The 24026-nt window shown below is 46.0% G+C and overlaps 1 protein-coding gene across 1 annotated transcript in view; it reads right to left on the bottom strand.

Moving 5' to 3' along the window:
* Positions 1–16532: 16532 nt before the first annotated feature.
* The window catches only part of LOC145354272 (neurotensin receptor type 1-like), a 102071-nt gene continuing 94577 nt past the window's right edge, over positions 16533–24026 (bottom strand). The window contains exon 3 of the mRNA XM_080205360.1: positions 16533–16675. Within this exon, the coding sequence (XP_080061486.1) occupies positions 16533–16675 (143 nt within the window). The remainder of the gene's footprint in view (positions 16676–24026) is intronic.

Below are 24026 nucleotides of genomic sequence, written 5' to 3'. Positions count from 1 at the left end.
TCAATTCTACCACTGTTTACCGAATGCTCTGCTATAAAATCTTTGATGGATTCTAGAAATTTCCTGATTTACCAATGTCAGGCTGACTGGTTGATAAATCCATTTTCTCTGTATTTCTCTCTTTAAATGGTGGGGTTACATTAATTAGGCTGCAATCTGCAGGAACTGTTCCAGAGTCTATAGAACATTGGAATACAACATCAATGCATCCAGTATTTCTAGGGCTAATTCTTTAAGTACTCTGGGATGTAGATTATCAGGCTTTGGGGATTTATACGCCTTCCATCCCATCAAATTCCCCAACACCATTTCTTTACGAATACTGATCTCTTTTCAATTCCTCCCTCTCACTAAACCTTGTATTCTCCAACATTTTTGATGGTATTTGTGTCCTTCTTTGTGAAGATGGAGCCAAAGTATGCATTTAGTTGGTTAGCCATTTCTTCATTCCTCATTATCAATTCCTACATTTGTCTTTATCTCTTCATGTAAATACAGAAACTTTTACAGTCAGTTTTTATGTCTCTGCACGTTTACTCCTGAACTTCGTTCTCCCTTCTAACATCAGTTACTTAGAGTCAGAGGTTTACAGCATGGAAATAGGCCCTTCGGCCCAACTTGTCCACACTGCCCTTTTTTTTTTGAAAAGCCACTAAAATAATCCCAATTGCCCACATTTGGCTCATATCCCTCTCTACCCATCGTAACTATCTAAATGCTTTTAAAAAGATAAAATTGTACCCACCTCTACTACTACCTCTGGCAGCTTGTTCCAGACACTCACCACCCCATGTGAAAAAATTGTCCCTCTGGACACTATCGTATCTCTCCCCACTCATCTTAAATCTATGCCCTCTAGTTTTAGACTCCCCTTTCTTTGGGAAAAGATATTGACTATCTACCTTGTCTATGCCCCTCATAATTTTATAGACCTCCGTAAGGTCACCCCTCAGCCTCCTCTGCTCCAGAGATTGGCACCAGTATTGGGGTAGGTGGGACCTGTTCGGGAGGGATGGGGTTGGTCTGAACCGTGCTGGGACCAGAGTGCTGGCGAATCGAGTAAAAAGGACTGTAGACAGGGCTTTAAACTAATTAGGGGGGGGGAGGGTGTGAGGGTAGGTGACCTTACGAGGTCTAAAGTTAAGGAGAGTGTACATGTAAGGGAAGAGGCCGAGGATGTCCCAATAATAGAGGGAGTAGGGGGCGTGAGTATAGTTGGTGGCGTTGCGGCAAATAGGGTCCAGGTGAAGGCTGGGATGAAAGCACTTTATCTGAATGCACGAAGCATTCGGAATAAAGTGGATGAGCTGATGGCGCAGATCGACACAAATGGATACGATCTGGTGGCCATTACAGAGACGTGGCTGCAGGGTGACAGGGACTGGGAGCTGAATGTACAGGGCTATCAAGTGTTTAGGAAGGATAGGCAGGAGGGAAAAGGGGGGGCGTAGCTCTACTGATTAAGGATAGCATCACGGTGGTAGCAAGGGATGATATTGGAGCCAAGGAGCAGAGGGTGGAATCGTTGTGGGTGGAGATTAGGAACAGCAAAGGGAGGAAGACGCTGGTGGGTGTCGTCTATAGACCCCCAAATAATGATCTGGAGATGGGGCGGGCTGTTAACGCGCAAATAAGTGCGGCGTGCAGGAATGGGACGGCCGTAGTTATGGGGGATTTCAATCTGCATATTGATTGGTCGACCCATGTTGGACGTGGGGGGCTCGAGGAAGAGTTCTTGGAATGCTACCGAGATAGTTTCCTTGAACAGTATGTGTTGGAGCCGACGAGGGAGCGAGCTATCTTGGATCTGGTGCTATGTAATGAAGCGGGTAGAATTAGGGACCTTGTGGTGAAGGATCCTCTTGGGGAGAGTGATCATTGTACGGTGGAGTTTCTGGTGCAGATGGAGGAGGAGAAAGTGGGTTCCCGGACACGCGTCCTTTGTTTGAATAGAGGGAAATACGGTAGGATGAGAGAAGAATTGGCGAATGTGGACTGGGAGAGCGCGTTGGAGGGAGGGTCTGTTGAGGAGCAGTGGAGGATCTTTAAGGAGATCTTTCTTGGTGCTCAACAGAAATTTATTCCGATGGTCAAAAAGGATAGTAGGAGGAGAGGTAATAAGCCGTGGATAACAAAGGAGGTGAAGGGAAGTGTTAAACTAAAAGCGGAGGAATTTAGAGTAGCTAAGAGTAGTGGGCGAGAAGAGGATTGGGAGAGGTTTAAATGTCAACAAAGATTGACAAAGAAGTTGATAAGGAAGGGTAGGAGAAACTATGAAGCGGGGCTAGCGCTTAATATAAAAAAGGATAGCAAGAGTTTTTATAAATATATAAAAAGGAAGAGGCTGGCTAGGGTGAATGTTGGTCCTTTAGAGGATGAGAAAGGGGACCTAGTGATAGGGGATGGGGATATGGCTAAGGTATTGAATAACTTTTTTGTTTCTGTCTTCACGGAGGAGGACGTGAATAATTTGCCGGGTGTTAGCGATAGAAAGGTGGTAGGACTGGAGGGTCTTAATGACATTACTGTTACTAGAAAGGCGGTGCTCGACAGACTGGAGGGGCTGATTGTGGACAAGTCCCCAGGACCGGATGGAATGCATCCGAGGGTTCTGAAAGAAATGGCGGAGGTGATAGTGGATGCCTTGGTGGTTATTTTCCAAATGTCGCTGGATTCCGGGGAATTGCCGGATGATTGGAAAATGGCTAATGTTACGCCGTTGTTTAAGAAGGGTGCCAGGCAAAAGGCGGGGAATTATAGGCCGGTTAGTTTAACGTCTGTGGTAGGTAAAATGTTAGAATCTGTCATTAAGGAGGAAATTGCAAAGCATCTTGAAGGGAATTGCTTGATAGAGCAGACGCAGCACGGTTTCATTAAAGGGAAGTCGTGTCTGACAAATTTACTGGAGTTCTATGAGGATGTGTCTAGGGCGGTGGATAGAGGAGAGCCGGTGGATGTGGTCTTTCTAGATTTTCAGAAGGCGTTTGACAAAGTGCCTCACAAGAGGTTATTGCAGAAGGTCGAGGGACATGGAGTTGGGGGTAGGGTGTTAGCGTGGATAGAGGATTGGTTGTCAAATAGGAGGCAGAGAGTGGGGGTCAACGGGTGCTATTCGGATTGGCGGATGGTGACTAGTGGAGTGCCCCAGGGGTCGGTGCTGGGGCCTCAGCTTTTTACCATTTATATAGATGATCTGGAGGAGGGAACCGAGTGTAGAGTGTCGAAATTTGCTGATGACACCAAGATTGGGGGAACGGCAAATTGTGCGGAGGGTGTGGAGAGTCTGCAGAAGGATCTAGATAGGCTGGGCGAATGGGCCAGGAAATGGCAAATGGAATTTAATGTTGGCAAGTGTGAGGTGGTCCACTTTGGTAGGAAGAATGGTAGGAAGGACTATTACTTACGAGGCGAAAAACTGCAGCAGGCGACGGTGCAGAGGGACCTCGGGGTCCTTGTGCATGAGTCGCAAAAACCCAGCTTGCAGGTGCAGCAGGTGGTCAGGAAGGCGAATGGGATGCTGGCCTTCATAGCGAGGGGGATTGAATATAAAAGTAGGGAGGTCTTGCTGCAGCTGTATAGGGCATTGGTGAGGCCGCAACTGGAGTACTGTGTGCATTTTTGGGCGCCGCACCTGCGCAAAGATATTTTGGCCTTGGAGGGAGTGCAGAGGAGGTTTACTAGGCTGATACCGGAGTTGAGGGGGTTGAGCTATGAAGAGAGGCTGAATAAACTGGGCTTGTACTCGTTAGAGTTTAGAAGAATGAGAGGAGATCTCATTGAGACGTATAAGATGATGAATGGGATGGATAGGATAGAGGTGGAAAGACTCTTCCCGCTCAAAAAAGACAATAGGACTAGGGGGCACAGCCTCAAGATAAAAGGGGGGCGGTTTAGAACGGAGTTGAGGAGGAACTTCTTCACTCAAAGGGTGGTGAATCTCTGGAATTCTCTGCCTGTTGAAGTGGTGGAGGCTGCCTCGCTAAATATTTTTAAGACGCGGGTTGATGGGTTTTTGATAGGAGAGGGGATTAAGGGTTATGGGGAGAGGGCGGGAAAGTGGAACTGAGCAGCGACAGATCAGCCATGATCTTATTGAATGGCGGGGCAGGCTCGAAGGGCTGGATGGCCTACTCCTGCTCCTATTTCTTATGTTCTTATGTTCTATTCAGCCACTCCTTATAACTCAATCCATCAAGTCCCGGTAGCATCCTAGTAAATCTTTTCTGCACTCTTTCTAGTTTAATAATATCCTTTCTATAATAGGGTGACCAGAATTACACACAGCATTCCAATTGTGGCCTTACCAACGTCTTGTACAACTTCAACAAGCCGTCCCAACTCCTGTATTCAGTGTTCTGACCGATGTAACCAGGCATGCCAAATGCCTTCTTCACCACTCTGTCCACCTGTGACTCCGTTTTCAAGGGACTAAGAACATATACCCCTAGATCTCTTTGCTCTGTAACTGTCATAAGAACATAAGAAATAGGAGCAGAAGTAGGCCATCCAGCCCTTTGAGCCTGCCCAAAGTGTCCCCAGCACCTTATCATTAACTGAGTAATTCCTGCCCTGGTTCAATCTACCAAAATGCAATACCTCGCATTTGTCTAAATTAAACTCCATCTGCCATTCGTCAACCCACTGGCCCACTTGATCAAGATACCATTGCAATTGGAGATAAGTTTCTTCACTGTCCACTATGTCACAAATCTTGGTGTCACCTGCAAACTTACTAACCATGTTCCCCATATTCTCATCCAAATCATTAATATAAATGATAAACAACAGTGGACCCGGCACTGATCCCTGAGGCACACCACTGGTCACAGGCCTCCAGTTTGAAAAAGAACGCTTTACAATCACCCTCTGGCTTCTGTCATGGAGCCAATTTTGTATCCATTTCGATACCTCACCCTGGATCCCGTGAGATTTAACTTTATGCAACAACCTAACATGTGGTACCTTGTCAAAGGCCTTGCTAAAGTCCATGTAGACAACATCAACTGCACTGCCCTCATCTACCTTGGTTACCCCTTCAGAAAACTCAATCGACTTTGTGAGACATGATGTTCCACTCACAACGCCGTGCTGATTGTCCCCAGTCAGTCCTTGCATCTCTAAATGCCTGTAGATCCTGTCTCTCAAAATACCTTCCAACAATTTACCCACCACAGATGTGAGGCTCACTGGCCTGTAGTTCCCAGGCTTTTCCCTACAGCCCCTTTTAAACAAAGGCACAACATTTGCCACTCTCCAATCTTCAGGCACCTCATCTGTGACTACTGATGATTCAAATATCACTGCTAGGGGACCCACAATTTCCTTCCTAGCCTCCCACAACGTCCTGGGATATACCTCATCAGGCCCCGCAGATTTATCTACCTTGATGCGCTTTAAGACTTCCAACACCTCCTTCTCTGTAATATGTACACTCCGCAAGACATCAATATTTATTTCCCCAAGTTCCCTAACATCCAAGCTTCTCTCATCAGTAAATACTGATGAGAAATATTCATTTAGGATCTCACCCATCTCTTGTGGATCCGCACAAAGATGCTCTTGTTGATCCTTAAGAGGTCCTACTCTCTCCCTTGTTATTCTTTTGCTCTTTATGTATTTGTAGAAGCTCTTTGGATTCTCCTTTGCCTTATCTGCCAAAACAATTTCGTGTCCCCTTTTTCCCCTCCTAATTTCTGTCCGAGCTCTCCTTCTACACCCCCTATACTCTTCAAGAGATTCACTTGATCCCAGCTATGCATGGCATATGCCTCTTTCTTCTTCTTGACCAGGGCCTCAAAATCCTGAGTCATCCAGGGTTCCCTACTTCTGCTAGCTTTTCCCTTCACTCTGAGAGGAATGTGTTTACCCTGAACTAGGGTTGACACACTTTTGAAAGCAAGTCACTTACCAGGCATCCCTTTTCCTTCCCACAGACCCCCCCCCAATTAACCGTTGAAAGTTCCTGCCTGATACCATCAAAATTGGCCTTGCCACAGTTTAGAATATTAACTTTTGGGACAGACCTATCAGTCTCCATAGCTATCTTAAAACTAATAAAATTACGGTTACTGGTCCCAAAGTGATCCCTCACTAACACTTCTGTCACTCGCCCTTCCTTATTTCCCAAGAAGAGGTCAAGTTTTGCCCCCTCTGTAGTTGGGACATCCACATATTGAATGAGAAATTCCACCTGAATACACAAATTTCTCTCCATCCAACCCTTTAATACTATGGCTATCCCAGTCAATGTTGGGAAAATTAAAATCTCCAACTATTACCACCCTATTTTTCTTGAAGCTTTCTGTAATTTCCTTACATATTTGCTCCTCAATTTCCCACTCACTATTTGAGGGCCTGTTGTACAAAGTGATTTTCCTCTTCTTATTTCTCAGCTCTGCTCGTATAGACTCAGTGGCCGAACATTCGGAGATATCCCCTCTCAGTATGGCCGAGATGCATTCCCTAATCAAAAGTGCAACTCCTTCTTTCTTACCTCCTATTCCATCTTTCCTATAGCATCTGTACCCTGGAACATTAGGCTGCCAATTCTGTCTCTCCCTTAGCCATGTTTCAGCAATTAGAACCATAGAACACCACAGCACAGAAACAGGCCTTTTGGCCCCTCTTGGCTATGTCGAACTATTTTTCTGCCTAGTCCCACTGACCTGCACCTGGACCATATCCCTCCACATCCTCTCATCCATGTACTTGTCCAAGTTTTTCTTAAATGTTAAAGGTGAGCTTGCTTTTACCACTTCATCTGGCAGATCATTCCACACTCCCACCACTCTGTGTGAAGAAGCCCCCCCTCCAACCAATATTCCATTTAAACTTTTCCCCCTTCACCTTTCACCCATGTCCTCTAGTTTTTTTCTCCCCTAGCCTCAGTGGAAAAAGCCTGCTTGCGTTCACTCCATCTATACCTATCATAATTTTATACACCTCTATCAAATCTCCCCTCATTCTTCTACGCTTCAGGGAATAAAGTCCCAACCTATTCAACCTTTTTCTGTAACTCAGTTTCTCAAGTCCCAGCAACATCCTTGTAAACCTTCTCTGCACTCTTTCAACCTTATCAATATCTTTCCTGTAATTAGGTGACCAAAACTGCACACAATACTCTAAATTCGGCTTCACCAATGTCTAATACAACCTCACCATAATATTCCAACTCTTATACTCAATACTTTGATTTATAAAGGCCAATGTACGATCCTATCTCCCTGCGACACCACTTCTAGGGAATTATGTATCTGTATTCCCAGATCCCTCTGTTCTACTACACTCTTCAGTGTCCTACTATTTACCTTGTATGTTCTACCTTGGTTTGTCCTTCCGAAGTGCAAAACCTCACTTGCCCATCCAACATGTTGTATGGCTCACCTGTCTTACGTTTTGAGCTTCTGGGGATCTTCCGTGAACATCTGTGTATATTTATTGATGTCCTTTTTTACATCCACAGGTGATTCGGTCCACCTTGTTGGCCAACAAGGGGCATACACGCGGTGGGTCGTGCGAGGGCTGCTCTTGGATGTTGCTTTGAGAATTGCCTAGTGCTTCACGTCGTTAGTGTACACTTAAACTGGACCAACTCACGGGCAACACGACAGCTCAGTGACTATCACTGTTTGCTGTGCAGATACATAGACCTGGGTTGGACTTGGGTCGGTGTCTGTGGGAGTTTGCACATTCTCCCTGTGCTTGCGTGGGTTTTCTCCAGGCGCTCCAGTTTCCTCCCACACCCCAAAAACGTGCTTTTAGGCTGATTGGTGTTAACAAGTTGTCCCTAAATTAGACCGCCTTCAATCAGGCACACGTATAATTCTCTAAATTTGCACACCTTTACTGTGGAATCCTAGAGGTGTAGGCACAAGTAGTAGGTAGAATGTTAAAATGGTGGTGTGGGCTTGTTGGGCCGAAGGGCCTGTACCCTGTGCTGTGTTGTTCTTTGTTCTCACACTTGTCTGCATTAAACTCCATCTGGCATTTTTCAGCCCATTTTTCTAGCTGGTCCAAATCCGTTTGGAATCTTTGAAAACCTTCCTCATTGTCCACTACACCTCCAATCTTTGTATCATCAACAAATTTGCTGATCTAATTTACTACATTATCATCCAGATCATTGATATCAATGACAAACAACAATAGACCAGCACTGATCCCTGTGGCACACCACTAGTCACAGGCCTCCACTCAGAGAAGCAATCCTCCACTACCACCCGTTGGCTTCTTCCATTGAGCCAATGTCTAATCCAATTTACTACCTCTCCATGTATACCTAACGATTGAACATTCCTAACTAACCTCCCATGTGGGACCTTGTCAAAGACCTTACTGAAGTCCATGTAGACAACATCCACTGTCTTCCCCTCATCCACTTTCCTGGTAACCTCCTCGAAAAACTCTAATAGATTGGTTAAATATGACCTACCATGCACAAAGCCATGTTGACTCTCCCTAATTAGTCCCGTCCAACCAAGTATTTGTAGATCCTATCTCTTAGTACTCCTTCCAATAATTTATCTACTATTGAAGTCAAATTTACTGGCCTATAATTTCCCAGATTACTTTTTGAGCCTTTTTAAACAACGGAACAACATGAACTATCCTCCAATTGTCCAGCACCTCACTCGTGGATACTGACATTTTAAATATATCTGCCAGGGCCCCTGCAATTTCAACACTAGTCTCCTTCAAGGTCCAAGGGAAATCCCTGTCCGGTCCTGGGGATTTATCTACTCTGATTTGCCTCAAGGCATCAAGCACCACCTCCCCTTTAATCTGTATAGGTTCCATGACCTCCCTACTTGTTTGCCTTATTTCCATAGACTCCATTCCAGTTTCCTTAGTAAATACGGATGCAAAAAAACCATTTAGTATCTCCCCCATTTCTTTTGGTTCCATATATAGCCGACCACTCCGATCTTCAAGAGGACCAATTTTATCCCTTACTATCCTTTTGCTCTTAATATACCTGTAGAAGCTTTTAGGATTATCCTTCACCTTGACTGCCAAAGCAACCTCATGTCTTCTTTCAGACCTCCTGATTTCTTTCTTAAATAGTTTCTTGCACTTTTTATATTCCTCAAGTATCTTATTTGTTCCCTGTTGCCTATATATGTCATACGTCTCTCTCTTCTTTATCAGAGTTCCAATATCCCTCGAGAATCAAGGTTCCTTATTATTATTCACTTTGCCTCAATTGCTATAATATCCCAGTCTCACGTACCCATCAATGCCCTGAGTTCATCTGCTTTGCCCGTCAGGCCTCTTGCATTGAAATAAAAGCAGTTTAATCTGGACTTCCCTTGCTCTCTGTCTTGCTTCTGTCTGGTATTAGGATTACTGACACTGCCTTTACTAATTGATGTACTCTCTTTAACTTCCGTGCTGTCCTCAAACTTCTCTTGTTTCCCTACTGCTTTGGATCCCACCCCCCGCTTGCCAAACTAGTTTAAACCCTCCCAAGTGGCTCCAGCTAATCTTCCCGCCAGGATGTTAATCTCCCTCCAGTTCAAATGTAACCCTCCCTCTTGAACAGATCAGCTCTTCCCCAGAAAAGATCCCAATGATCTCAAAATCTAAATCCCTGCCCCCTGCACCAGCTCTCAAGCCAGGCATTCATCTGCCTAATCCTTCCACTCCTACTCACACTAGTATGTGGTACCAACAGTCGTCCTGAAATTACTTCCACATTATCTTTCTGCCTAACTCTCTATATTCACATTTCAGAACCTCATCCCTTTTCCTACCAATGTTGTAGGAATCAATATAAGAACATAAGAACATAAGAAATAGGAGCAGGAGTAGGTCATCTAGCCCTTCGAGCCTGCCCCGCCATTCAATAAGATCATGGCTGATCTGTCGTGGCTCAGTTCCACATTCCCGCCCTCTCCCCATAACCCTTAATCCCCTCTCTTATCAAAAACCCATCAACCCGCGTCTTAAAAATATTTAGCGAGGCAGCCTCCACCACTTCAACGGGCAGAGAATTCCAGAGATTCACCACCCTTTGAGTGAAGAAGTTCTTCCTCAATTCCATTCTAAACCGCCCCCCCCTTTATCTTGAGGCTGTGCCCCTTAGTCCTACTGTCCTTTCTGAGCGGGAAGAGTCTCTCCACCTCTATCCTATCCATCCCATTCATCATCTTATACGTCTCAATGAGATCTCCCCTCATTCTTCTAAACTCTAACGAGTACAAGCCTAGTTTATTCAGCCTCTCCTCATAGCTCAACCCCCTCAACTCCGGTATCAGCCTAGTAAACCTCCTCTGCACTCCCTCCAAGGCCAAAATATCCTTGCGTAAGTACGGTGCCCAAAACTGCACACAGTACTCCAGCTGCAGCCTCACCAATGCCCTATACAGCCGCAGCAAGACCTCCCTACTTTTATATTCAATCCCCCTCGCTATGAAGGCCAGCATCCCATTTGCCTTCCTGACCACCTGCTGCACCTGCAAGCTGGGTTTTTGCGACTCATGCACAAGGACCCCGAGGTCCCTCTGCACCGTCGCCTGCTGCAGTTTTTCACCACATAAGTAATAATCCTTCCTACCAAAGTGGACCACCTCGCGCTTGCCAACATTAAATTCCATTTGCCAGTTCCTGGCCCATTCGCCCAGCCTATCTAGATCCTTCTGTAGACTCTCCACACCCTCCGCACAATTTGCCGTTCCACCAATCTTGGTGTCATCAGCAAATTTCGACACCCTACACTCGGTTCCCTCCTCCAGATCGTCTATATAAATGGTAAATAGCTGAGGCCCCAGCACTGACCCCTGGGGCACTCCACTAGTCACCATCCGCCAATCCGAATAGCACCCATTGACCCCCACTCTCTGCCTCCTATTTGACAACCAATCCTCTATCCACGCTAACACCCTACCCCCAATTCCATGTCCCCTGACCTTCTGCAATAACCTCTTGTGAGGTACCTTGTCAAACACCTTCTGAAAATCAAGAAAGACCACATCCACCGGCTCTCCTTTATCCACCGCCCTAGACACATCCTCATAGAACTCCAGTAAATTTGTCAGACACGACCTCCCTTTAACGAAACCGTGCTGCGTCTGCTCTATCAAGCAATTCCCCTCAAGATGCCTCGCCATTTCCTCCTTGATGACGGATTCTAACATTTTACCTACAACAGACGTTAAACTAACCGGCCTATAATTCCCTGTCTTTATGTACATCAACCTCTGGCTGCTCACCTTCCTCCTTAATAATGTCCTGGAATTGCTCAGAGATGTCCTTGACCCTGGCACCAGGGAGGCAACACACCATTCTGATCTTCCTTTTCTGAATTCTAAACTGCTCGCAAGCCTCATATCTGTTTTGTTGTGGGCCAGACCGGAATGAACAATTGTTGCATTTACCATGTGCTTCTTGAGTGTTTGCCGTTGCCTTTCCAGCAGAGACACAAGCTTCTCCTGCAGTGTTTTTGCTCATCTGAAGGCAGCAAGCCTGTTTCTATAGAACTGGCAAAAGGTTAACTTTTTCCCATCTTCAGGATCCACTCTCATGACTATCAATCATAAGTAAAGAGCAAGCCGGGGTATGGTCCAATATGCCATACTGGCACGGAGCAGCTTCAGTGAAAGCCAGAGGCACCTGGCCCTCCTGCTGACCCAACCCTGCCTCCTGCCACCCTGCCCATGACCTCCTGCTGCCCCTACCACCCTGCCCATGACCTCCTGCTGCCCTGCCCATGGCCTCCTGCCACTCTGCCCATGACCTCCTGCTGCTCCTACTGCCCTGCACATGACCTCCTGCTGCCGTGCTCATGGCCTCCTGCCTCCTGCCACTCTGCCCATGACCTCCTGCCTCCTGACACTCTGCCCATGACCTCCTGCTGCCCCTACGGCCCTGCCCATGACCTCCTGCTGCTCTGCCACCCTGCCCATGACCTCCTGCTGCCCCTGCTGCCCTGCCCATGGCCTCTTGCCACCCTGCCCATGACCTCCTGCTGCCCCTACCACCCTGCCCATGACCTCCTGTTGCCCTGCCTGTGGCCTCCTGCCACTCTGCCCATGACCTCCTACTGCCCTGCTCATGGCCTCCTGCCTCCTGACACTCTGCCCATGACCTCCTGACACTCTGCCCATGACCTCCTGACACTCTGCCCATGACCTCCTGACACTCTGCCCATGACCTCCTGACACTCTGCCCATGACCTCCTGACACTCTGCCCATGACCTCCTGACACTCTGCCCATGACCTCCTGACACTCTGCCCATGACCTCCTGACACTCCGCCCACGACCTCCTGCTGCCCCTACCGCCCTGCCCACGGCCTCCTGCTGCCCTGCCCTGCCCTGCTCACGGCCTGCTATCTCGCCACCCACCTGCCACCTGCTGCCTCCATTTATGGCTCCAGCTGCCGCGTGCTCGCCATGTGCTCTGCCTTCCACCAATCAAGTGCTGACTGTGGAAATCGGGCCAGCGCGTGGGCGCAAGGGCGCAAGGGCGTCACGTGACAAAGGAGGCGCGGCCTCGATAGAAGGCGGCAAAACCCTGCGGCGAGGTGGGGCGGTTGGAGCGCGAGGCCAGTGTGGCTGCGGTTGGAGCCGGCGCTGCGCTCAGAGTTAGGCTGACAGCAGAAGGTGGGCCTGTGTAGAGGCATTTACTGTGTGTGTGATCGGGAGAACAGATTTCTGAATTCTTTCAGTCGTTGAGATCAAATACTGCGGGATTGGAGCTGAAAGAATTAAATCAGCTGAACGACAGCGATAATTAATACTGGAATTATTTAAAGTGTTTGAGAAAGACAAATACAAGCAGGGACTAAATTTAATTCATCTTGTTTAATTAAATGGTTTAAAGAACATTTTGATGAAACAATTTTAAGTAAAAATTCATAGTTTGGAATCTGTTTTATTGCGAACATTTTAAAAAATCTGTTTTAGAATGCCACCCAAGAAGCTGCAGTTCAACAGACCCTGCTGCCTGTGATTAAAGAGGGAAATGGGGGGATTCTCAGCCAAATACAACAGCAACAAATGTTCAATCTGAAGCTGGGAGTTATCTGCAGGGAAAAAACGCTGATACTTTTCACACCTACACCACAAAGAGATGGTTGTTTTGCAGGCTGAATACATTCATCTGGAGGCGCAACAGGAAGAGGAGCTCTCTGGATCAATCTGACAGCTTCTGGAAGGTCAGTTCAGGCATTTTTTCCAATATTAAAGTTTAATTTTAGGCATATCCATGAAATTAAGGCCGGGATTTTCCCAGGCCGCTGGGCTACTCGAACAGCATAGTGAACTGGGAAACAGCAGCAGGGGAGAGGGGATCTTCAGCGAAATTCACAGTCACTTGATCGCGACTCTCCAAGGCGCTGAGCTGATCACCCTATGGAAATTCCCATATGACTATCGGGCCTGGGATGGTATTCACCGAGGCCACTAGAATGTGGTGACAAGGGGATTTTCACAGTAACTTCATTGCAGTGTTAATGTAAACCTATTTGTGACTAATAAATAAAAGAATATTTCCTTGTCAAATTACTCCTTCCAAAGTGGATCACCTCACACTTTTCAGGGTTAAATTCCATCTGCCACATATCTGCCTATTTGATCATTCCATCTATATCTTCTTGCAACCCAAGACACTCAACCTCACTGTTAACCACCTGGCTTGTCATTGGCCTGATTCTCCCATCACGGCACACAAGTTTTTTGGTGCATTGGGTTGGGAGATGCACGTGTTGGCCATTTTGTAGGATTCGAGCATGCGTTCCCAATGCATGTGCGCTTCCCACCGCCGGAGAGCAGGTGCAGTTGAGACCATGCTGGAAGCTAGCAGGAAGACCAGGTAAATGATTTTAATCTACTTTTAATGTAATTTAAATGTCATTATCAGGCCTCAGACTGAATTCTTTGGGCCCGATAGCATCTCCCACCCCATCAGGAGTATTTCACTCCAGCGGTATTTAGAGTAGCTCCCCACATTTGGGGAACTAGAGGGAGACCCTGCTAGAATGAAGGGGGAACAATAGGAGATTCCCCACCCCACCCCCCCCCCCCCCAAGGGCTAGGCAGTGGGTGGTGATGTCCCCTGGGCATGTGCACCCTGGTAGTGCCAGCCTGTGCCCCTATCACTGCCCAAGGGGCAAAGTTCCCATGTCCAGGCGGCATCTTGGAGTAACAAGAAGGCAGAGACTATTGTGGACGGGGCCCAGGAGCGACCGGTGAAATGGAAATGCTTGAGAATTTCAAGTCTCTAGGTGTTCGGATCACCAACAACCTGTCCTGTCCCTCCTTGTCAATGTTAAAGTTAAGAATGCCCACCAACTCCTCTACTTGTTCAGGAGGCTAAAAAATTCGGCATGTCAGCTACACTTCTCACCAATTTTACAGATGCACCATAGAAAGCATACTTTCTGGATGTATCACAGCTTGGTATGACTCCTACTCTGACCAGGAGTGTAAGAAACTACAAAAGGTTGTGAACACAGCCCAGTCCATCACACAAACCAGCCTCCCAGCCATTGACTCAGTCTACACTTTCCACTCCCTCGAAAAAGTAGTCAGCATAATCAAGGACCCCACAAACCCTGTATGTACTTTCTTTCACCTGCTTTCATTAGGAAAAAGTTACCAAAGTCTGAAAACACTGCCTCAAGACTAGCATCTTCCTTGATGCCATCAGACTTGTGAATAGCCCTATCGTATATTAAGCTGATCTTTCTCTTCACTGTATCTGTATTCTGCAACATTATATTCTACACCCTTTCCTTCTCTATGCACTCTATGTACAGTATATTTGGTCTACATAATACACAAGAAACAAAAGTTTTCATTGCATCCCATACATGTGACAACAATAAATCAAATCAAAATGTGTTCAATTGTTCTTCCATTTGTTTGTTCCCCGTTATAATTTCCCTGGCTTCTGACTATAAGTGACTTGCATATGTCTTTTCTAATCTTTCTCTATTCACATTTTTATAGAAGCTTTTGTAGTCAGTCTCAATGTTGCCTGCAATTGTATTCACACACTACGCAAAAGGTACTGTCTTTTTGTCATTTTTTTGTCGTCTTTTGCTGAATTTTAAAATATTCCCAATTCTCAGGCTTGCTATTTTTCTTGCAAATTTATATGTCTCCTCTTTGGATTTAATATTATCCTTGATTTATTTTGTAAACTGTGGTTGAGCCGCTTTTCCTCTTTTCGTGCCAGAGAGGAATGAATAATTGTAATCCATGCACACAGTCTAATTTGAACCATTGCCTATCCGTCATCAAACCCTTTAGTAAGGTTCCCCAATCTATCTTTGCCAATTCATGCCTCATATCCGCCTTTATTTAGGTTCAGGACCTTAGTTTCTGATTTATCTTCACTCTCCATCTGAATGAAGAATTCTGTCATATTGTAGTAGCTGTTCCCCACACACAGTAAAATTGTTAATGAATACTTTCACGTTGTGATTACTGGTCAAAGGAACAAGTCAGAACTGGAAAAATCTCAGATCCCAAACTCCTCACTGCTTTGAAGAATGCCACCCTGTTAAGTCCAACAAGGAATGGGGAAAAATGGTGCAACAGGCCTTTCACAGAATTCCCTACAGAGCAGAATGAAGCCATTTGGCCTATCCAGTCTGCACCGACTCTTACCCGGGCTTACGAAGCTTTGGTTTGGTTTCATCTTGCTCTTCTGTTTGTCTTCCTTCTCACTCATCTCCGTAGGGAAGTATGAACAACCAAATAAACCTCATTTATCATGTGACAGTGTGCCTTGGATTCTTAATTGTAGCATCTGCCCCTTTTCTGTCATTTAATGCCTGGAAAAGCAACATGCAAACACTAACTGTAGATTTGAACAATGCAGTGTTCTGCATCTCTGTTGCCAATATTTTCAAATACTGGCACAGCAACACACATATTCTCAAAGTACTTTTTGCACTTGAAGCAGAATGCCAGTTGAAGCATAATGCAGAGGTCAGAGCCACAGAAAACTGCTCGACATTCCAAAAGCAGGAGTGCAATGCAACTGCCAAACCACATCATGCTCCTTGATCAGTAAGAAAGATGAAAATTCAGCATTTGATGCATGTGTTAATTTGTAAGGCAGTGCAAGATTGGACTTAACTGAAGCAGGGGTCTCTAAACTTTTCAATACAAGGGCCACATTGTATGTTTTACACATTTTTGCGGGCCAAAGGTAAAAAAGGTTCTAAAGTTAGGGGGTTACTTTTCTAAAGAAGGTGCCAAATAATTTTAAATTCATTGCGATTGGTGACTGCGTTAAAGCAACACACGGAAATTGGCTGCAGCAGATGTCAATCACAATGTGGTGTTGTGCTGAGCACATTGCTCTACAATTGGTCTGAATTGCCACCGTCATTGTTCTCACTCATTTCAGACGGATGGAGCTTACCGATTGGATAAAGCAGCTGTCACTCAATCAATGCAGAGCAGCAATTGGATAACAGGTGTCTCAATTGCTGATTTGTTTAATGAACTGTCAGTCACAGGATGGCAGCTCTGATTGTACAATAGGCTGGTAAAAAGGGCGGGGGTTCCCATGGGTCCATCAGACACCACGCGGAGTGGCAGCAAATGTCTGGTCTGTGGCTTCCATCCCTGCTTCTGGGTCCTGAGTCAGCAGCAGGGTTCCGGACGCGGGAATGTTTTTGGCAGTGGGAATCCCATCCCGCCCCACTGGAGACCCCTGAACTGGAGGCGTAAGATCATAAGACATTGGAGCAGAAGTTGGCCAGTCAGCCCATCGAGTCTGCTCAGCCTTTCAGTGAGATCATGACTGCTAATTTTTAACTCAACTTTTCCACCTTTTCCCCATAACCAATTGGCCGTGGTATTACCTTCTCAAAGCCACTGTTTTATTTTATTATTTTGTAACATTTTTATAAAATTTATAGTAACGTTTTCACATGGGATAGATCCTTCTGATGTTTCAAATTTCACTTATGCTGCGATCATGATACAGTGTTACATGTGCTGCTCTGTTTGTCATGTACTCACAGTGTGTGATTTAGTTAACTTTGGCAGAAGAGCACTAACTCGTGCACAATGCATGATCAGAGGTCGGAATCAATTAGTGTCGACCACTGCTGTAAATGTGTTCAGTCAACCAATGAATCTCAATAGGTGCTCTCTGAGTAATGAATGATGATACTGTGCAAGAACAGTGGAAAGGAGAAAGACTGGTGACATCTTGTGAGAGTGAGGGTGAGCAAGACCGAAAAATCTGGTGTACAGAGACAACTGGAGGAACTCCTACGAGGTGTTAGTGAATTGCAGTTAACATAAGGCAGTGCAAGATTGGATTTAACTAGAGGCATAAGGTCATAAGACATAGGAGCAGAAGTTGGAAATTGAGCCCATCAAATCTGCTCAGCGTTTCAGTGAAATGACTGATAATCTTCAACTCAACTTTCCCAACTTTTCCACATAATATTGTATTACCTTCTAACCCACCAGCCAATGGGCAGGGCGAGCCAGTAAGAGCTTGAGAGCCAAGAAATCAGGTTCATGCCCAATTTCTTGCCTTATCAAAGAACCACAGAATCCCTACAGTGTGGAAGGAGGCCATTTGGCCTATCGAGTCTGCAGCGACCACAATCCCATCCAGCACCTATTCTGGTAGCCCCATGCATTTGCCCTGCTAATCCCCCTGACACTAAGCGGCAAGTTAGATGGCCAGTCAACCTGACCCGCACATCTTTGGGCTGTGAGAGGAAGCCGGAGCACCCGGTGGAAAACCGCGCAGACACAGGAGAAAGTGCAGACTCAGCACAGACAGTGACCCAAGCTGGGAATCAAACGCTGGTCCCTGATGCTTTGAGGCAGCAGTGCTAACCACTGTGCCACCATGTCACCCCAGCTGATATCCATCAAGATCAGCCTCAAGGCATTTTTGGGTGTGAGGCTAATTATAATATTTAAATAGTATATTAAATAGCATTTAAATATTACAAGTGAGCCTGGGACACGATTGCCTGGGCTCACTTGCCTCTGTGGCATCGCTGGTGAGCCACCACTCTGGTGAGAATCTTGTATGGTCAGTGGGGACCAGATGTGATGGCCTGTCCGGTAGGACAGCAGGCCATTGATGTCCTCCCCATGAGGTTGGGGGCAGAGTGGGGAGCCACTTAGGTAATGCCAGTCTGGCAGTTCCCACAGGGCACCATGGCAGTGTCAGACTGGCACACTGACAGTGCACACGAGGCAGTGCCAAGGGGACAGGGTCTGAGAAGGTGAGGTCAGATGAAAATGAGTTGATTGGGGGAAGAGGGAACTGCTGCACGCTCTGCAACAGCAATGTGCAGGGGATGCACACCATTGCACACTCTGCAACCGGTGATCAGTTGGTCTGTGCATGGGGTTTTTTGGCTGCAATCGATCCGGGGGGAGGGGGGAAATCATCCACGGAACCCCGTGAAAGCAGGTGGGGGTGTGTGGTCAGCCATTAAGTCCGGCTCTAGCTGAGGAGGCAGTCTTAAAGCTCTGTCCTCATAGAGCACAGGTATCTGCACTTGCGCAATTGTGTTCTCCCCTGCTATCAGCTGGCTTTCTGATGAGCTAGACCCTGCCTACTCCCCACTGCTGGTGAGAAACCAGTGTGTCCTCATCTTTTTTGAGAGTCAGATAAGATTCAATTTTTAAATAACCCAAAAGAATGGTGTGCATTTGTCCCGAATTCATGCTAATTTGGCACCCAGAATATTTCTGATAAGATCGCCTCCATTGATTCCCTTACTGATTAAAAATCTGTCTATCTCAGCCTTGAACATACTTAATGGCAACTTCTACAGACCTCTGCAGTAAAGAGTTCCGCAGATTCATTACTCTTCAAGAGAAGAAATTCTTCCTCATCTCTATCTTAAATGGACTGACTTAAATTCCTCTGAGATTATCCCCTCTGGTCATAGACTTTCCCACAAGGGGAAACATTATCTCACCATCCATCCTGCTTAGTCCATTGGGAATCCTGTATATATCAATAAAGTTGATTCTCATTCTTCTAAACCGCAGTGAGTACAGGACCAACCTACTGAACCTTGCCTCATAAAAAAATCCTTCCATATCTTGGAACAACCTCGTGAACTTTCTCTTGACTGCCTCCAATGCAAATATATCTTTCCTTAGATAAGGGGGCGAAAACTGTTCACAGTATTCCAGGTGTGGGCTCACTCATCCCTTCTACAGTTTTAGCAAGATTTCCCTATTTTTATACTCCATTCCATTTGAAATAAAAGACTAACATCCCATTTTCCTTCCCTTTCATCTGTTGAACTTGCATGCCAGCTTATTGTGTTTTATGCAGAGCATCCTGAAGGGGGAGGATAATAAGGCAGAGGTCAGGGTACATGTTGGTACCAATGACATAGATAGGAAGAGGAATGAGGTCGGGAGTTCAGCAGTAGACTCAGATTGTAATCTCTGGATTATTCCCAGTGCCATGTGCTAGTGAGTTTTTTGAGAAGGTGACCAAAGAGGTGGATGGGGGTAAGGCAGTTGACGTGGTATACATGGATTTTAGTAAGGCGTTCGATAAGGTTCACCATGGTAGGCTTCTGCAGAAAATGCAGATGTATGGGATTGGTGGTAATCTAGGAAGTTGGATCAGGAATTGGCTATCAGATAGGAGACAGAGGGTGGTGGTGGATGGTAAATATTCATCATGGAGTGCAGTTACGAGTGGTGTGCCTCAGGGATCTGTTTTGGGGCCACTGTTGTTTGTAATTTTTATTAATGATCTGGATGAGGGTATAGTTGGGTGGATTAGTAAATTTGCTGATGACACCAAAGTTGGAGGTGTGGTAGATTGTGAGGAAGGGTGTCATAGTCTGCAGGGAGACTTAGATAGGTTGCAGAGCTGGGCCGAGAGGTGGCGGATGGAATTTAATGCGGAGAAGTGTGAGGTAATTCACTTTGGTAGGAGCAACAGATGTGTCGAGTATAGGGCTAACGGGAGGACTTTGAATAGTGTGGATGAACAGAGGGATCTAGGTGTGTGTGTACATAGATCCCTGAAAGTTGGGAATCAAGTAGATAAGGTTGTCAAGAAGGCGTACGGTGTCTTGGCGTTTATTGGTAGGGGGATTGAATTTAGGAGTCGCAGTGTAATGTTGCAACTGTACACTACTCTAGTGCGGCCGCACTTGGAGTACTGTGTGCAGTTCTGGTCCCCGCATTACAAGAAGGATGTGGAGGCGTTGGAGAGGGTGCAGAGGAGGTTTACTAGGATGTTGCCTGGTATGGTGGGGAGGTCCTATGAGGAGAGACTGAGGGATCTAGGGTTGTTTTCGTTGGAAAGAAGGCGGCTAAGAGGGGATCTTATTGAAACATATAAGATGATTAGAGGTTTAGATAGGGTGGATAGTGATAGCCTTTTTCCTCGGATGGAGAAAGCTAGCACGAGGGGGCATGGCTTTAAATTAAGGGGGGGTAGCTACAGGACGGATGTCAGGGGTAGGTTCTTTACCCAGCGGGTGGTGAGGGATTGGAATGCCCTGCCTGCTGCAGTTGTAAATGCGTCTAGTTTGGGGGCGTTTAAGAGATCTCTGGATAGGTTTATGGACGAAAAGGGATTGGTATAGGCTAGTGGGTCATTGTTTTTGTAACTGGTCGGCGCAGCATCGTGGGCCGAAGGGCCTGTTCTGCGCTGTAATGTTCTATGTTCTATGTTCTATGATAGTGCAGATGAATGCATTACTTAAGAGTTGGTGCAGGAGGGAGGGTTTTATATTCCTGGATCACTGGGACCATTTCTGGGGAAGGTAGGACCTGTACCAGCAGGACGGTCTACATCGGAACCAGAGCCCGATTAACATCCTTGTGGGACATTTTGCTTGTGCTGTTGGGAAGAGTTTAAACTAATTTGGCACGAGGAGGAGACACAGACTGTTGACAAACATGTCAGAGGGAGTGCAACCGTATTAAGTTTCAAGAGAGTAAGGCCAAGCTGGATGACTTCTACTTCAATGGCAGGAGTATTGCAGGTAAATAGGATGAGTTGGGGGCGATGATTGATGCATGTAATGTGATACAGTAGCATCACAGAAACATGGTTGAAGGAAGGATATGATTGGCAACTCAACATTCTGGGATATAGAATCTTCAGGCGAGACAGGGGAGAAGATAAAAGAGGAGGCATTGCATTATTAATGCAGAGATTTGACATAAATAGGTCTTTTTCTGAAACCAAAAGATTGGCAGTCAGTTACTCATGGGGTTCCACAGGGATCTGTGCTGAGACCCTTAACTGTTCACATATATTAATGATTTGGAAGAGGGAACGGAATGTATTTTCTCCAAATTTGCAGGTGATACAAAGTTGGGTGGGAGGTGAACTGTGAGGAGGATGCAGAAATGTTTCAGAGCGATTTGGACAGGCTGGCTGTGGGTGTATACATGGCAGTTGCAATATAATGTGGATAAATATGAGGTTATCCATTTTGGTATCAATAATAGGAAGACAGATTATTATTTGAATGAGTGTAAATTGGAAGAGGTGGATACTCAACGAGACCTTGGAATCCTCATGCATCAGCCACTGAAAGTAAGTGTGCAGGTACAGTAGCAGTCAAGAAGGCAAATGGTGTGTTGGCCTTCGTAGTGAGAGAATTTGAGCATAGGACTAGGGATGTTTTGCTACAATTGTATAGGACATTGGTGAGGTCGCACCTGGAGTATTGTGTGCTGTTTTGGTGTCTATATCTGAGGAAGGAAGTCCTTGTTATGGAGACAGTACAGTGAAGATTTACGAGGCTGATGTCTGGGATGGCAGGTCTCTCATATGAGGAGAGACTAAGTTGGTGAGGATTATATTCACTGGAGTTTAAAAGAGTGAGAGGGGACATCACAGAAACTTACAAAATTTTAACAGGGTAGATTTAGAAAGAGTCGGCTGCCATCAGTGGTGGTGGAGCTGGATTCGATAGGGTCTTTTAAGAGACTTTTGGATAAGTACATGGGACTTCGTAAGATAGAGAGTTATAGGTAAGCCTAGTAGGTAGGGACATGTTCGGCGCAACTTGTGGGCCAAAAGGCCTGTTTGTGCTGTAGTTTTTCTATGTTCTATGTTGTAACGTTTGCAATAGTGGGAGAGTCCAAAAATAAGGGGTCATAGTTTGAGGATAAGGAGTAAACCATTTAGAACTAAGGGGAGGAGAAACTTCTTCACCCAGAGAGTAGTGAATACGTAGAATTCACCACCACAGGATGTAGCTGAGGCCAAAACGTTGTCTGATTTCAAGAAGAAATTAGATATAGCTCTTGGGGCTAAAGGGATCAAGAGATAAAAGGGAGTGGGGGATCAGGATATTGAATTCGATGATCAGCCATAAACAAAATAAATGGCAATGCAGGCTTGAAGGAGGGAATGGCGTACTCCTGCTTCTAGTTTCTATGTTTCTGTTATTAGTTAAGGAGTTAGTTATTGCAGTAAAGGGAGATATCTTGGAGGGGGACCAGAGTCCTGGCGAATCGTACAACTAGGGCTGTAGATAGGGCTTTAAACTGATTAATGGGGGTGAGGGTGCAGGGGTATGGGGAATTACAAAATCAAAAGTAAAAGAGAGGGTACGAGTGCAGGTTAATGTTGATGACACTCCACTAATTAAAGGAGTAGAGGGCATGGGAGAGGTTAGTAGCGTTTCTACAAATCGGGTCCAGATAAAGGCTGGCACAAAGACACTTCACCTGAATGCACGAAGCATTCGAAACAAAGTGAATGAGTTGATGGCGCAAATCAGCACAAATGGGTATGATCTAGTGGCCATTACAGAAACATGGTTGCAGGGTGGCCAGGACTGGGAACTGAATATCCAGGGGTATCAGACATGTAGGAAGGATAGACTGGAAGAAAAAGGAGGTGGGGTAGCTCTGTTAATCAAGGATAATTTCAGGGCTGTAGTGAGAGACAATATAGGCTCCAAAGAGCAAAACGTGGAATCGTTGTGGGTGGAGATAAGGAACAGTAAGGGGAGAAGGTCACTGATGGGTGTGGTCTATAGGCCCCCAAATAATAACTTTGAGGTGGGGCGGGCTATAAACAAGCAAATAATTGATGCGTGCAAAAACAGAACGACAATAATCATGGGGGATTTTAACCAGCATATTGATTGGTTGAGAGGCGACCTGATAGAAGTTTACAAAATGTTGAGAGGAATAGATAGGGTGGACTCTCAGAGGCTATTTCCCCGGGTTGAAATGGTTGCTACGAGAGGACACAGATTTAAGGTGCAGGGAGGGAAGTTCAGAAGTGATGTTAGGGGTAAGTTTTTCACTCAGAGGGTGGTGAGTGAATGGAATCGGCTGCCGTCAGTGGTGGTGGAGGCAAACTCGCTGGGGTCTCTTAAAAGACTTCTGGATGAGTATATGGGGTTTAATGAGATTGAGGGTTATAGATAGGTCTGTAGGTTGGTAGGTGTTGATGTGATTGGCGCAACTCGTGGGCCGAAGGGCCTGTTTGTGCTGTAGTGTTCTATGTTCTATGTTGACTCAAGTCGGACACGGTGGACTTGAGGAAGAGTTCTTAGAATGCTGTCGGGATAGTTTCCTTGAACGGTATGTTACAGAACCTACGAGGGAGCAAGTTATCTTAGATGTGGCACTGTGTAACGAGACAGGTAGAATTAGGGATCTTCTTGTGAAGGATCCTCTTGGGACGAGTAATCACAATATGGTTGAATTTCTGATACAGGCGGAAGGTGAGGAAGTAGGGTCCCAAACCAGTGTCTTCTGCTTGAACAGAGGGGAGTATGATAAGATGAGGGCGGAATTGGCTAATGTAGATTGGGGGCGCAGACTGGTTGGTAGGACAGCTGAGGAACAGTGGAGGATTTTTAGAACATTACAGCGCAGTACAGGCCCTTCGGCCCTCGATGTTGCACCGACCAGTGAAACGAATCTAATGAACTTTTAACCTAAACTAATCCAGTGTTATCCATATGCCTATCCACTGACCATTTTAAAGTTGGCGAGTCCACAACTGCTACAGGCAGGGCATTCCATGCCCTTACTGCCATCTGAGTAAAGAACCTACCTCTGACGTCCGTCC

The sequence above is a fragment of the Carcharhinus amblyrhynchos genome, chromosome 17 (assembly GCF_965287045.1).
Source record: "Carcharhinus amblyrhynchos chromosome 17, sCarAmb.v2.hapA, whole genome shotgun sequence".
NCBI classification, from domain to species: domain Eukaryota; kingdom Metazoa; phylum Chordata; class Chondrichthyes; order Carcharhiniformes; family Carcharhinidae; genus Carcharhinus; species Carcharhinus amblyrhynchos.
The sequence above is the reverse complement of the archived record's forward strand: the minus strand, read 5'-3'. Positions and strand labels throughout refer to the sequence as shown.